This window comes from Trichosurus vulpecula, chromosome 3, assembly GCF_011100635.1.
Source record: "Trichosurus vulpecula isolate mTriVul1 chromosome 3, mTriVul1.pri, whole genome shotgun sequence".
In the NCBI taxonomy this organism is placed as follows: Eukaryota; Metazoa; Chordata; class Mammalia; order Diprotodontia; family Phalangeridae; genus Trichosurus; species Trichosurus vulpecula.
Genome location: NC_050575.1, coordinates 327,113,947 through 327,130,614, shown reverse-complemented (window position 1 = coordinate 327,130,614; position 16,668 = coordinate 327,113,947). Strand labels below are relative to the sequence as shown.

Genomic DNA, 16,668 nt, shown 5'->3' with positions numbered 1-16,668 from the left:
AGGGCAACACCCCCCTCGTTCCCATACCTCTACAGAGACCACCTTGCAACAGTCCTAATCTTTCCCATACGCCTGTAGACACCATAGTGTGCTACAATTGCAACAACACAGATCCTTCCCATGCCGATATCGATACCCATACCGGATCAAAGTGCAACAATATACCCGTACTGCAACATTTCTATCCTGTCCCTCTGCAACATTTCTGTTCCTTCCCACGCTGTCATCCGCCCTACCCATTGGCCACTTGCTTCTGCTCATGTAGTGCAAACCCTATAAAAGCAAATGATTTCTCCCAATAAATTGGAGTTGCTTTCACCTCGACTCCCACCTCATCCATTGCGTCCCAAGATTGGGGTCTTTGCTGGTTGAGGACTCCCAACACATAGACTCTACGGCTATTTAATCTGCTAATAACCCCAAGGACAAGATAATGTTTTAGACAACAAGAACCAGCTTATTTAAAAGAAAAACAATTTCTGACTTGAAGATGTGATAGAGTAGGAAAAAAAGCCAACAATTCCATAAGTAAGAGTTGGTATGTTTACAGTACTAAGTAGTGTAGTAGTGCTTTTCACATTGCTAGAGGTCACCAAACAATGGCAAGATGACTACTTCTGTACTTTGAGAGGCATTTTCTTATTCAGGTATGTTTTGAGAACAATAGAAAGGCCTCTGAGGGCACTCTGTGACTAAGACCAGAATCCTGATAGAGTGTACACTGGCTCAAAACAAACCTGAAAAACTGGATTGAAATCTGTGCAGTTTTCATGAGGGACATTGATTAGCTATAAATAACCTGGAGATGAGAGATCGATGAAGGAGGAGCTTGAGATAATGCTATGTAGTGTGAAAGAAGTGGAGATATTTAGCCTGATGGAGAAAAGATAAAGGGGAATATGTTGTCCTATCCCCTGCCACTCAACTCAACTACCTATTTACCAATTCAAATGTGCCCACCCTTTCCACTACACGCTCTGGAGTTCTTATTTCACAGTAAACAAATTTCCCTCAATCCTAGATTCCTTTTCTCAAAATTTTTCACTGTTAGGCCTCTTAGTATCTTCTCCAGCAATGTCAGAACCTTCTCTCTCACACTGGTCTTGGTGAGGGAGTCAAAATACTCCTCACTCCTCATTTTCATGTTCATATTCTTTATCTGTTTCCTTCACTCTGTCTTTTCTCCACTCAGTCTTTCCTCATTTGAAGTCTACATGGTTCACATTTTAGACGCAATGAAAATTATGGCAGCTAAAGATTATCAACCACCAAGTCATGTCAAAATGTTCTTCTAAGCTTTTAAAAGTTACCAATGACTCATTAATTGCCAATCTAATGGTTGTTTTTCAACCTAATCCTTCTCAAAGTAAAAGCTACAGTTGACCACTCTTTCGAACCTGTATACTGTTTCTTCTCTACATTTTCATGACATTACTCTCATTCACCTTCTACTTGCTCTCTTCATAACCTCATCAACCCCTCTGGGTTTAATTATCATTTCTATGGAGATGATACTCAGAGCTGTAAGTCTCACACCAGAATTTCTCCTGACCTTCAGTCCTGAGTAACCAGCTAATGGATAATTTAAACTGGATGCACCTGGCACATAGTAGATGCTTAATAAATGTTAGCTGACTCATCTAAACTTCAACATACCTAAATCTGAATTGATCATATCTTCCCTAAACTCTCCCTCTTACAAACTGTCCTCTGTCTCTCAAAGATGTCATCATCTTTCCAGTGTTCAAGTTTTTAATCTGATCATTATCATGGACACCCTCCCCTCCCTCACCCTCCCTCATTTCACAAATCCAATGCATTGCTAAATCTTGCCCTTTCTACATTTACAACATTTCTCACACCTGACCCCTCTCCATTCACATAACTAATACAACGTAAGTCTAGACTGATATTACTGCAAAAGCCTCTAAAATGGATTTCTCTACTTCAAGTATCTCACTATTTCAGTATATCTTACATTTTGCTGACAAGTAATTTTCCTTAAACACAGATCTAAGCATTTCACACCTCTATTTAATCAACTCCAGTGGCTTCCCATTGACTCTAGAATAAAATATAAATTTCTCTGTTTTGCATTTAGCCCCACATATCCTGGCCCTAACCTACTTTCCAAATTCATTGGACCATACTCTCCTTTCTGCACTCTGAGATTCAGCCAAGCTGGACTTCTTTCTGTTTCTCACTCAGAACACTCCATCTCTCATCACTTTGCCTTTGCATTGGCAGGCAGGCAACAAGATTACTGTGTGCCAGGCACTGTGATACATGCTGGGGATATAAATAAAAGCATAAAGATAGTCCATGCCCTTAAGGAGCTTATATTGGAATGGGGGAAGACAACACATAAAAGGGAGCTGAAAAGTTTGAGGCAAAGAGAGGAGAAAGTAGCAGAATAGACAACAATCTCTGCAAAGTCAGAAATACAGTCAGAAGGAAATGAAGCATGGTCAATCTGGGACTGACTCCAAAATAAGGAGTCCAAAAGGAACTCAGCAGTGGCCATGCCCATGCCTGGAATGCATGCCTTCCTTACCACTACCTCATAAAGCACCTTTCTTTCCTTTAAGATGTAGCTTAGACAATATCATTTGCATGAAGCTTCTTGATCCACAACATCCAGTGTCCTGTGTATGTATACATACACATACATACACACACACACACACACATAAAATTTATATGTGCTTATCTCCTCCATTAGAATCTAAGCTCAATGTAAGTAAGGACTACTTTTTTGTACTTGTGTCCACAGCATCTAGCACATAGCAGGTGCTTAATAAATATTTAGTGACTGTAATATATTGTCAGACTGAATCACTATGAGTGATTCTTCCAAATTCCTCTATTTCTACAGAGGAGATCATCATCCTTTTAGTAACCCAGGTTTACTATTTCGTTCAGTTGTTTCAATTATGTCTGTCTGACTTTGAGACCCCCATGTGGGGTTTTCTTGGCAAAGATAATGGAGTTATTTGCCATTTCCTCCTCCAGCTCATTTTGCAGATGAGGAAACTGAGGCAAACAGGGCTAAATAATTTGCCCAGCGTCAAGGAACTAGTAAGTGTCTGAGATTACATTTGAACTCAGGTCTTCCTGACTCCAAGACCAGCTGTCTATTCACTGTACCACAATGACAATGTGAAAAGAAGGAACTACCACAATACAATCAAAAATGAAAGTTGCAAAGTTATACCTCTTCCTACCTAAAATACTGCCTCCTAATAGCCTCCCTGACTCAAGACTTTCTCTTCTCCAAACTATTCTCATTACTGTTGGAATAGTGATTTTCCTAGAAGTGTAAGTTTGATTATATCTGTCTATACTCAGTAACACCAGTGGCTCCCTATTACCTCCAAAAATATAAACTACTCTTAATGACATTTAAAGATATTTTCATCTTGACTCCAAATTACCTTTATTATGTATTACTACATCTATTCTAGCTAAACTGAACTTCTTGATATTCCTCAAAAACACATTCCATGTCCCTTCTTTATGCCGTTGCATAAGAGGTCCTCCACGACTGAAATGCACTCCCCAGCTCACTAGGCATCTTAGAATATGTAGTTCCCTTCAAGAACTAACTTAAGATCAAAAATATAATGTATTGCAACAAATATCTAACAAACATCATGAAAATAGACTAAGAAATCACAAATAAGCAGTACTAATTTGAAGTTTTTTAAAAAATAAGAGGCAGCAAATGTTGTAAAGTTAAATAGGCAGGACTCAAAAGAAAATGAGATATTATAAGACATTCCTTTGAAGAAGTAGAAGGTACACAGACGTGGAACACTTAATACATGTTCGGACTTTTTCCACTTGTACTGATGGTTTGGAGTGATTTTTTTCCTTTTAAAAAATATTTGTTTGGGATGTCTCTCTGAGAAAGAAGGGGAGAGAGAATATTGCAGGAATTTTCACAAAGTAAAACCAAAAGATAACCAATAAAAATTCTTTAAAACAAAGAAAAAACTACAAGGTGGAACAAAAAAAATAATGGATGCTAATAAAATACTTGAAAACATTTTTAAGGTGATTACAACAAAAGCCCTTTAAGGTTTTCTTTAATTTGGCCAAGAATTTCTTTACCTGTGCTGCAGCCCAGATGCAATCTATGTGCTGAGTACTTAGTCGTCCTTCTGCTGCCAGAAAATTCAAAATTACTTGGCACTGTTTGACAATCTGTAGAACAGGGACACATATGTTCAATATACAAAATACTTTTATCTACCAAGATTGTTGAAAACCAAGTGATTTTTTTTAAACAAACCTCAATATGTAAATTTGGTCCAAATATATGCTCAACAACATTGTTGCTAATAAGCCAGTCTGCAAGCTCTTTTACAATTGACCTAAAGTAAAATAATAAAATTAGTTAGCACTGCGGATAAACTAAAATTGCAAGGCTTTTTCATGAAAAGGTATTACTATTATCATTTATCCAAACAAAAAGAGACTTTTCATTTGAAAAGAATAGGCAAGTAGACAGATAAATTCCTACTGAGTAAAAGAGAAATATAGAAATTGAAGCTTCATAAATTTCTCAGAACTCTTCATGAAAGAGCTTCAATCTGATAGATGTCACTGAGGAAAACATGAACTGAAGGAACTCACTGTCTCTACCTTTTCTCTGAGGGGGAATCCTGCTCATAGATTCATTTATGTGAGGCCTAGATTGAACAAAAAAAGGAGGGAGGCCCTACTAGTCACTCAGTATGCTCAGTGAGTACTAGAAAGGTGGCAAGCACTGAATTTCCAGGAGAAAGAGTTATCCCCACAGCTACTACTGTATACTAGTCCTTAGTGAGGATGTTGCTGTTGTCATTCCTGGAGAGGAATGAATATTAAGCTTAACATTATTCTGAGCAACTTGCAACTTGGGAGCACCTTCTATGTAAAGTATATTTTTTATATTCTTTTCCCTCTTTTGCTCCTTTTATTAACTATGCACGTATGAAAGCGATCTAATTATGGTTCAGGAAGTTAATCCATGTTTTCCTACTTTTTCAGATGTTATTAATTCCATGGATGCTTTTTGTATTTATTTTCCTTTCACAGCATTATCAGGTATCTCTTCTCTACTCTGACCTTCATAAACAAATGATAGATTTCTTCCTTTAGTAGTTATTCCTTAAATTCCCAAACACTAAGGCCTACCATCCTTAGCCCCATCATCTTAGTGTGTATTAGCCCATTTGCTACTAAAATACACATTTTATATTACAGCACATAATCATAAGATGCTTAGTAATTAAATATGCTTTAACCTAATTCACACGACTAAAACAAAACTTACTAAAGAAAATAAACAATAAAATAAGAGAGGCACAGTGAGTAGAGCGCCGGCCCTGGAGTCAGGACCTGAGTTCAAATGTGACCTCAGACATTTGACACACTTACTGGTTGTGTGACCTTGGGCAAGCCACTTAACACAACTGCTCTGCCTTCTCCCCTCCAAAAAAAAACCAAACCCAATAAAATAAGAGCAAGACAGTTTGTGATGTTATTTATTAAGTCTCCTTGCAATTCCTATCCCAAAATCTGTGTCTCAAAACAAGGACCAACTTTAAACAAACAGAACGTGTTCTTTTTTTCGTTTTAAATATTTTATTTGTTGATTACAAAGTATCTACCATATAATTCTCCCTTCTTAAACATTTTGTGAACTGGGCTAATACACGAGTAAGATACTAATATATTTAAAAGTTCAAAATTTTTTATTATTTTAATCCTTATTTAATTGTTTATTCTTTACAATAATCATGTCCTCATTCTAGAAATAAAGAAACAGAATTCCTTGATATCTAAAAACATCACTCCTTGTTATTTCTTTCAGGAAAAATTGACATGGGTTGAATGCTTATCTATAATACTACACTAGCAGCTGAATTAATAAGGGAAAAGAGAAAAAAAGTATGAATAGTGTATGTACCTACATGTGGATTTATACAACAGTTTAGATATAAGGTTGAAAGTACAAACTAGGAAGGGTAATCTTTTCTTGGAAACCCACTTTTAATAAATTATTTCCAAGACTATATACAGAATGAATACAGCTAATATAAGCATCTTGTAATTACTTTGCAGAGAACTAGAAAAAACATTTTACAATAAGTATCTCTGATAAAGGCCTCATTTAACAAATATATAGAGAACTGAGTCAAGTTTATAAGAATACAAGCCAATCTCCAGATGATAAATGGTCAAAGTATATGAACAGGAAGTTTTCAGACAAAGAAATCAAAGAAACCAAAACTATCTATAGTTATATGAAAAAATGCTCTAAATCACTATTGATTAGAGAACAGAAAATTAACAACTCTAAGGTATATACATATCAGATTAGCTAATATGATTAAAAAAAAGAAAATGATAAATGTTGGAGGGGATATGAAGAAACTGTACACTAATGCACTATTGGTGAAGTTGTGTACTCATCCAACCATCTGCGAGGCAATTAGGAATTATGCCCGAAGGGCTATAAAATTGTGCATACCCGTTCATCCATGGCTAGGTCTGTATATCAATGAGATTTTTTAAAGGGGGGGAGGGGGACCAGGTTGGTGGGGGAAAGAGCATATGCGGGAAGAAGAGTACCTATGTATACAAAAATATTTATAATAACTTTCTGTGCTGACTAGGAATTAAAAATCAGAGATGTCCATCAACTGGGCAATGGATGAACAAGTTAAGGTACACGATTGTGACAAAATATTCCTGTATAATAAGAAAGGACGAGCAGGATTGGTTTCAAAAAAACCTGGAAAAACTTACATGAACTGACACAAAGTGAAGTGAGCAATACCAGGAGGATTTTGTACACAGTAACAAAAATATTGCATAATGAAGAACTGTGAATGACTTGGTTATTCTCAGCAATACAATGATCCAAAACAATCCCAAAGGACTCAGGATAAAACACCCAATCCAACTCCAAAAAAAGAACTAATGTTGTCTGAATACGGACTGAAGCAGGCTACTTCTCACTTTCTTTCTTGTTCAAGTCTTCTTCACAAAATGACTAATATGGAAATATTTTACATGATTGCACATGTATAAACTATATCAGACTGCTCACCATCTCAGGAAGGAGGGCAGTAGAGAAAGGGAGAGAATTTGCAATTCAATTTTTAATAAAATGTTTTAAATAGTTTTATATGTAATTGGGGGGGAAATAAAATATTGTTTAAGAAATATTAATTGAGTTGAAGGAGTTCCACTTTAAAATATGCTATGAAGCCTTAAAACAATTGTCATCACTGAAAGATCTATACCCACAAAAGACCATATATGGAGACTTATCTCTGACTATAATGCACCTGCGCAAAAGTACTCAAAATAATATTTTTACTTACGTTTCTGTGTCTGAAACTAATGATTCATTATTGCACACATCATTGAAGGTGTGAAGCTGATTCTGTGATCAGAAAAAAGAAACATTACTTCAAAATGCAACTGAGAATATCTTCCTACCTCATTGATTAGTAGGGATAAGAAATTAAGCAATGTTAACATTTGGGAAAGTAAAGTAACAATAACATTATTAAAAATAAAACAGGTATATACACATGCAAGTGTCCTAAGCACTACAATTTCATTTATTATGTCATTGGAAAAATATAAGAAACCAATAGAAACACTGAAAAAAAAATAAAATTTTCAATAATACTTTATTCTTAATTTATCAACAACTTATATCAAAAATAAATTCAGAAATGCTGCCAATATTGTTTTTTTTTAAAAACTAACATCTACTAAGAAAATTCAAAACCCAAAGCTGTTTAATGAGTTTCATTTGAAAAACCCTCTGAAAATTCTTTACAACCTCTCCAATGTTTTTAAAAGGAACTAAACAGTAACTTATCAGTAAAAAAGCCAAAGTAATAGATGAAAACACTTTTCAAGGAAAAAAACTCGAAATTTTCATGACTATTTTAGTCCACCACAAATCTTGTAGTGGGAATTCTCTAGGGAAAAAACATAACAGAACTAAATGAATCACATCTATGATGGCTTAGATATAGTATTCTTATAAGTCAATTGGATATATTTAATGTATTTACTTTGTGTTTACTTGTTTACTTTGTATTTACTTGTGTTCCACTCAGTAACAAAATAATTACAGCAAATAAAAACAGTAAATAAACCAGAATAATTTTAAAAGGTAACAAAAAGAATTGAGTGAATTTCAATAATTTCTAACCTACACAAACCAAAATTTATCCAAAACAAATTACTAAAAAACACATGCAACTTACTGTTATTTGACTTAGTCCAGCCAACCTCATTGTCAATGTGGGTGACATAAAGTATTTAAATGCAAGATCAAGGCTTTCTTTATCAAAGCATAAGGCTGTATCCAATGGTTCTTTCACTGTGCTCCACATTAAATCAGCCATGTTTCTAGCAGCACTCTGTCTTAAGTCCTGGTCAGAAAGTTTGCATAAATACCTGAAATAATTAGAAAGAAAGATAAAAAGAAACTCCAAAAAGGCAGCTAGGTAGATTAACTCCTTTCTACTTCAATCTTCAAAATATTCAAAAAGAAAAATTCTATATACTTCCTAAAAAACCAAAGTCCTTCAAATTAATTTAGTAAACAAACATAAATACCTTATACATGTCATACAAGTAATGTTAGGGGAAAGTTGGGGCGAGGGGGGGCGGGGAGAGGAAGGGTGGTGGTCGGAATGGCAGGGGGAGGTGGAGGGAATCAAACCAAAAAAACCAGATTTATAACCAAAGTCTAAGTATATAATGACAATCTACAAATGGTACACATTCCAAAAATATCTTTTCATGATGATATTAATAAGCAAAAAGGAATGAAACAGCAATCTTACATAAGAATTCAACATTAAGCTGAGATGTAGTAATTTCTTTAAACTGATAACCCTCCCACCCCCCCACCCCCACCTCACACTACTCCCCCCCCACCAGCAGAGGTAACAACTTGGGAATATAACAATAGAATCCAGAGGTGGGGAACCTGGGGCCTTGAGGCCACGTGTGGCCCTCTAGGTCCTCAAGTTTGGCCCTTTGATTGAATCCAAACTTCGCAGAAGAAATCCCCTTAATAAAAGAATATGTTCTGTAAAACTTGGACCCAGTCAAAAAGCCACACCCAAGGACCTAGAAGGTCACATGTGGCCTTGAGGCCCCAGGTTCCCCACTCTTGGAATAGACCAATTTAACCTATAGATTTCTCAGTGTAAAACATGTGCACTTTCATAATGAATGAGTTAATCTTTTTTTTTCCCTGATTTTTAAAAAACACATGGATTAAGAATTTCATACATGTTGCTGTTTTGTACAATGCTGATGCTTGAAGAGAGGAGGAATTCCTAATAGAAATATGACAACAACAAGCTCCAAAATCTTTATTATTTTCTTATAGTGTAATTTTGCTAAAATGACTACACTTAAAATTTACATTCCTAGTCTATAAGAGCCAGAGATGAAAATCATGAAATAATCAAAGGATCATCATCTCTAAGTGAAAAAAAGTTGCATTCAACATCTGTATGGGAAGGAGGACAAAACACTCACCTCACCCTCACCCTTTTGCTTTTCCAAACTAATAAAACGTAAGCTTTATGTTTTAATAAGTGGTTTAGAAATTTATATGGATTTTGTCAACTGGTTGTAATATTTAAGGAAGGTTTAAAGTAAATTTCTACCTGACGAAAGGACAAAAAAAATGTAAATAGATGAGCTCTTTTCTTCCCCCTCACCCCCAAATTATTTGATTAAGCAAAAAAAAAAAAAAAAAAAAAAAGAGCATATTGGGAAGCAAAACTAAGAAAATTATCAGAGAATAACTGAGTACCAAGCTGTCACAGGACCATAACATTTAGAGACAGACTAAGAAATGGTTGTTGAAAATACTATTAAGTACAAAACCTCATATTTCAAATAGAAAATGGAGGCCCAAAAAGCTTAAGTGATTGACTCAAGCCATTAGCTCTAGACAGAGAAACCACTATCTAGGGAGAATGAATTGAGCATGGAGGAAGCGGGAGTATGGTGGATAAAGTGTGGGATATGAAAGCAGAAAGGCAGTGTAAATTGCACCTCTGACACTTCTTTGTAATTACATTCTTAGTCAACTGGAGCCAAGGAGGAAAAATCTAGGTGGCCCTAAGCTGGTAACTTAACCTCTATGTACCTCAGGCCAACTGCTAGGACTTATCTTTAAGTCAATGTTTACTAAAGTTAAAGTAAACAGTTAAAGAATATAGATCATAGAGTTTTAAAGTTGCTAAAGACATCTACTTTGATTCTGTGATTTTAGATATTAAAAACTGAGGTACTAATAGAGAGAGGTCAAAACACACAGTTGCTAGCAGAGCTACTGTACTGGCAAAATCTGGCTCCTTGAATTTATAGCAACCTAGAAGTTCATCTGGTGTGAAGAGCAGCTAAGTAATATTTAGTACCCAGGATAGTTGGCAGTTCAGTTGCATATTATCTAATAGTTCTGGTTCTAGCACCAGCCTGAGACAGCTGTTTTCACAATGGGCCTGATGAGCTTACTATTATGTATCAAAGGAAATAAATGAACAATTAATAAAGCTAAGAGAAATGTGGCAAAGCTGGGATACCAGATGCATAGGCAAGAAGGATTCCCCCACAACGCTACAAGCTACTATGGCTCAAAAAATTTGGGAGACAAAGAATTCGAATTCAATTCAGTACTGGTGCTTAATGATTAGATATGACCTTGAGTAAGCCCCAAGCCAAACTTTGGAATCTCATTTTCCTCATCTCTAAAATTAGGAGACTAAACTAGACAACTAAGGCCTATTCCATCTCTAAATCTACTCATTTTCTGCAGGACATAGCATCTAATACAAGCTATCTCCTCTAAAAGACTTCAATACAAAAAAAAAAACTGACTTTCCATTAGGAAAAAAAGTTCCTAAAAGAGGTCCTAAAGATAATGTTAAGAAAACTTAGCAACAAAGGCAACACAGAAATGATGATATAATCTGAGCCCATAACTCCAAAAAAATTGAGAACTTTCTAGCTCTTAGGTAATAAACGTAACCATTCATATAACGCAATACAAATATTAAATTAAATCAATATATTTTGTTACTCAAAAACAAAAACTTACCTGATAACATAGGTCCTAAATGGAATAATATGCTGCATGACAGCAGGTATATGCAGCCATATTCTAATCTATAAGAAAAATAAAAGGATATTACTTTCTATACAAACACATAATAATGATTAAAAGCAAACAATCATATAAAACCAATACGGTTTGGTATCTTGCCACTCCTACAAAAAGCATATTTGAACTCTATATTTTACAGAATACGGGAGGCAACATGGTATAGTAGAGAACACACACCACATATAACATGTATGTGAAAATATCTATGTGCAGTATGGCTGAGGACAAATCATTTAACCACTCAGTGTTCTAGAAGACAGTATACAGCAAAGCAAGTGATCAAGCCTCAGTGAAAGTGGGAGTTTCTCCACCAGAGAGCTCTTATACCATCCCTCTTTATATCCCTCATTTTAAAGGATACATGATAATACTACATGCAGAGTAGTTCTTTGCTTTAAAAACTTACTATTTTGCAAAACAACTAGCTGTGATTTTTTTTGGTAGGCAACACATACATTTCACATATAAGGAAAGCCCATTCAAAAACAAACTCCACTGGCTCACAATCTTGGTGACAATCTACCTTTCCAGACTTACTAAACATTATTTACTCTCCTTTTACATATGTTTAGCTCAAAATGACCTTTCTTGCTCTTTCTCCTACATGGCATTCCATATCCTGTGTATATACATATGCACAGACTGACCCCATGCTCAGAAAGAATTTACCCCTCACCTTCACATAGTAGAATTCCTGGCTTCTTTCAAGGCTTTACTTAGGTACCTACCACTTCCGACAAGGGATCAAAATCCCAGCCTGAAAATTTGTAATCTCTCCTCTTCCTCCACAAAGTTTGCACTGGTTGATTCAGTATAATCAGCAAGCATTTATAAAGGTCCACGCTAAGCACTGGTGATCAAATTAAACTCTAGCACGTGATTGGATCAAGCACAAGCTACTGATTCAAAGAAAAGCAAAATCAAACTAAACTCTAACATGGGGAACCTGCAGCCTCAAGGCCACATGTGGCGCTCTAGGTCTTCAAGTACAGCCTCTAATGGGATTTGTTCTGTGAATTTGGATTCAGTCAAAGGTCTACACTCCAGGACCAAGAGAGCCATATGTGGCCTTGAGGCCCCAGGTTCCCCACCCCTGCATCTAAGGAGAGGAGAGGGAAGAAGAATCACAAACACACACACACACACACACACACACACACACACACACACACACACACCCCACCCCACCCCACCCCACCCGCCCACCCCCACCCCCCACCCCCCGACTGAAGGAAATCTTAGAGAGGAAAGCAGTTAGCACCTAGGGACAAGGGCAACATGCAAGAGGAGGTGATTTACCTAAATGTTAAAGGAACGCAGGGATTCTAAAAAAGTACAGGTTAGGAAGGAAAGCATTCTAGGCTTGAGGGAGAGCCAATGCAAAGGCATGAAAATGAGAGATGAAGTACTGAGAGGAACAAAAAGTAGGCTATCACTGCTAGACCACAAAGTCCAAGAAGGGGGACTGTATTAAAAGACTGAAAAGATAGGAAGGAATTTGGTTGTGAAGAGCTTTAACCATCAAAGAAAGGAGTTCATGTTTCATCTTGGATATAATAGGGAGCCATCGGAGTTTAAGTAAGTATTACAGAAGCAGTATTTTCAGGGGCTGTGACATGCAGGGTAGGCTACCTTTTCCTATGTTGCCAAGGAAAAACCTTTTAAATACATAAGCAATCTCATTCTATCCCATCTCCACCCCCTGTCCTTCCCACTCCATTATCTCCAATTTCTCTCTCTCTACTGGCTCCTTTCTCCACTACCTCCAAACATGCCCAAGTCTCCCCCAATTTCAAAAAACCCTCATTTAATCATCACATTCCCTACTATTGTTTTATATCTCTTCTGCCCTTTGTGGCTAAACTCCTAGAGAAGGCCATCTACAATAGGTGCCTCCACTTCCTCTCTTTTTAACTCACTACAATTTTGCTTCCCATCTCATCATTCCACAGAAACTGCTCTCTCTAAAGTTACCAAAGATCTTTTAATTACCAAATCCAATGTACTTTTCTCAATCCTCATTCTCCTTCATCTCTCTGAAGGCACACCCTTCTCCTTGTTTATCTCTTATCTCTGGGTTCTCAGTACTCACTCCTACCTATCAGACCACTACTTAATCTCCTTTGCTGAACATACCTCCAGGTCACATTCTTTAAGTGTCCTGGACAGCTCTTCTATCCACCCTTTTTTTTAATCACTTCACTGGGTGATCTGATCAGCTACGGTGGATTTAATTATCATTTCAATGCAGATAATTCTCAAATCTACAAATCTTGTCCTAACTTCTCTTCTGTCTTCACATATCAAAACTGATATCCAGAAGACATCTTAAACTCAAACACAAGTGAACTCATCTTTCCGGCAAAACAATCCTCACCCCTCCAAACTTCCCTATTTACTGTCAGAGTACCATCATTTTCCCAGATCCCCAGGGTCACATCCTTCACTTCATTATTTCTCATTCCCAGTATCCAATCTGTTGCCAAGAGCTGTCAAATTTCACATTCACAACATCTCTCAAATATACCCCCTTCTCTCCACTAATACTGCCAGCACTCCAGTACAGGCAATACAAAGTCCTCTGTTTGGCATTCAAAGTGTTTCATGATCTAGCCCACCTTCTACTTTTTCCAGTCTTCTTACACCTTACTTCCCATCACATATTCTTTCATGCAATGACACTGAGTGACAATCTGGTGTCCTCTCTATATATCCTTGTTTAATGATTTTCCTCTTGTATAGCTAAATAAACCTTTTTAACTGTTGAATGATGTAGTAAGAGTCTCTTTCCTTCCACTGTCAGAACTAAATTAACAAAAGACCTGCCTGAGTCAGGCACAGCTCACAAAACATGGCCAAACCCACACTTAAGAAAACTACTTTGATAGGTGTAGCAACTAACAAGCTTTTATTTATTTTTTTTTGCATGCTTTCACTAGGTGCCAGGCAATATGCTCAACACTTGAGATAAAGAAGGGTAAAAATGGCTGCTGCCTTGAAGGAGCGCACATTCTAATGGGAGACAAATGTGTAAATAACTAGGTACATACAAATGTGAAAGAAAAGATAAGCCATTTTAGAAATGTATCACATAGTTAAAATGGTAACCTTGTTTTTTTTTCTTTGGGAGGGGTTTTCCAGCCAGAAAGATTTAACAACCTAGTTAAGCAAGCCAGTGAGTGTGACTATCAAACTTACAAGCCCCCCATGATGAAAACCAAATCTAGTAATCAACTTTCCTTATATGACAAAACAATACCACATTGTCCAACTAAGTGCTATAGAATGTTATTTATTGGCTATATAACATAAACCCAGCACACCTACATTTCACTCAAAAAACTGAAGCCATAAAAAATTATACACTTTGCAGCGAGCTCTCTCTTTTCTCCTGTTCATTTCACATTACTTAGATGCCATTTCTGCATTCTCCTTCACCTCTTTAACATCAAGAGGCAGCTTCTCTCCTTGACAAGGCAAATTCCTCTAACATGCACAAGTGATCCCATTCCACTGCATCCATTCCAGGAGACTCGGAAAGACTTGACAATTCTTATCAATGGGTTATCTATTTTGGCTTTAGAGGAATAAAAATAATCAGAAATAAAGAACCAGAAATATGTCCCTGGGTTGGAGTGGGGTGGGGAGGTTCCCCAGACTTGTTCAGGAACCTGTAGCACTATGTTCTTTTCCTTCTGTCTGACGTTGCTGGTAAAAAGAGAACTAGTTATGATTTATAAGGTGCTTGTGGAGGGTGCCTTTAACCTCGTGTTATTTGGGGGTTAGTCTGGGCCAATTAGTGCAGATGTTTAGAAGGAGCTAGGTACTAATTAGGACAAGGTCATGGACCAGTTAGCTTTGTGCTGTTTTCTCCCAGAGAGAAAACAGACATTCGGACTGCTTCGAAGCAGTTATTTTCAAAGGTTGGGTGAAGGCAGAAATTGAGCCTTTGGGGTTCAGTGGAAGCATTTGGATTATCTTGGTTTGGGTTTTACCTCATGCTTGTTACCATAAATTACTGATTGTTAAAGAGATTAAATGAGATAATGTATGTAAAATACCTTAAAGCTATCTAAATGAGAGCTATTAGGATCATATATTTAGGGTGCGGAGGGATCTTCGAGTCCAGTGAGCCCAAAGCCTCTCATTTTACAGATACGGCCCAGAGAGGTTTAAGTGAGTTGTCCCAAATCACATAGGTAGTGACGGAGGCAGGATTTAAACCCAGTTCTCTTGTTCCCAATTTATTGATTTTTATCCTTAGGAACTTTTAAGTGCTGGTAGCGTTATAGTAATAGCTAACATTGATATAGCACTTACTGTGTATCAAACACTGTGCTAAGCCCTTTACAAGACATCACATTTGATCTGCACAACAACCCTGGAAGGTGGGTACTATTATTATCTCCAGTTTACAGAATTAAGTCAAAAAGAGGTTAAGTGTCCAAGGCAGGATTTGAACTCAGGTCTTCCTGTCTCCAAGCCCACCACCGTTTCTATCTATGTCATTCTAAATAACATGTCCTCTTTAAAATTCTTCCTCAGGGAACTGATGTGCCACCCTCTATATGACAGTGACAGTTATGCCTAAGTCTGGATTATTTGGGCTGTTTTTTCATCAGTGAGGATGAGTTTGATCTGTGCTCTCCAAACCCTTACAACTTTTGGTGACCAAGCATAGGTGGCTTTGTTTGGAGGTGCGGTTTGGGCCAAGGCCCACACTAGTATGTATGGCAGTCAAACTCCAGATCTTGGCCACATTAACTCTAATCACTGCCCAACTTCTTTTTTTTTCCCTTCTGCAGCGTTTCATTGTATTGTTACTTTACAGGTTACAACCACACACATTCCCTCGTTTGATCTTGGCAATGAGTGTTTTCATGTGAATCACTTTAGTCTATCCGACAAGACTTTAAGCTCCTTGGGAGAGTCACAGAATGTTAGAGCTGGTGAGGACTTGAGTTCATCTAGTCCAAGTCATTTTAGAGAAGAGGAAATTGTGTCTGGAGAGACGAATCTCCCAGGAGACCGTGCAGCTGCCAAGACACACCCCAAATAAGCTGATAGGAAGGCACAACACTATAGCTATTGTTTATGTCCTATGTGCTTAGTAATAACTCTCATTACTAGAGTATTTTAAGGTTTGCAAGGCATCTTCCTCGCAACAGTCCTGTAAGGTAAGTATTACCGTCTCCATTTTCAAAGGAAACAGGCTCTGAGAGGTTATGCCAGATAGTCTTCTGATGCTGTGCTAGGTGCCCTGATGTCATCCATTGTTGGAAGACCAACATTAATTGAGAGAATCCATTTGAGAGGTGTTTGTAAACTGTACAGCCATGTGTAGATACAGGTTGTGTTCTTAGAAGACTAGATACCAGATAATTCGCCAGTGTAGAAATTTAGAAGGGGGGAATTAGGGATGGAGGAGCTTTGAGGTTCCTGGAAGATGTGGCTTTTTT

At 37.1% G+C, this 16,668-nt stretch overlaps 1 protein-coding gene across 1 annotated transcript in view; it reads right to left on the bottom strand.

Annotated features, from left to right (window-relative positions):
• LOC118842554 (ubiquitin carboxyl-terminal hydrolase 34-like) overlaps positions 1 to 16,406 on the bottom strand; it is a 127,983-nt gene extending 111,577 nt beyond the window's left edge. Inside the window, exons 1-6 of the mRNA XM_036750014.1 lie at positions 16,398 to 16,406; positions 11,144 to 11,211; positions 8,283 to 8,475; positions 7,380 to 7,441; positions 4,295 to 4,376; positions 4,114 to 4,206 (exon numbers count right to left, since the gene is read on the bottom strand). Of these exons, the coding sequence (XP_036605909.1) occupies positions 4,114 to 4,206; positions 4,295 to 4,376; positions 7,380 to 7,441; positions 8,283 to 8,475; positions 11,144 to 11,211; positions 16,398 to 16,406 (507 nt within the window). The remainder of the gene's footprint in view (positions 1 to 4,113; positions 4,207 to 4,294; positions 4,377 to 7,379; positions 7,442 to 8,282; positions 8,476 to 11,143; positions 11,212 to 16,397) is intronic.
• Positions 16,407 to 16,668: the final 262 nt, after the last annotated feature.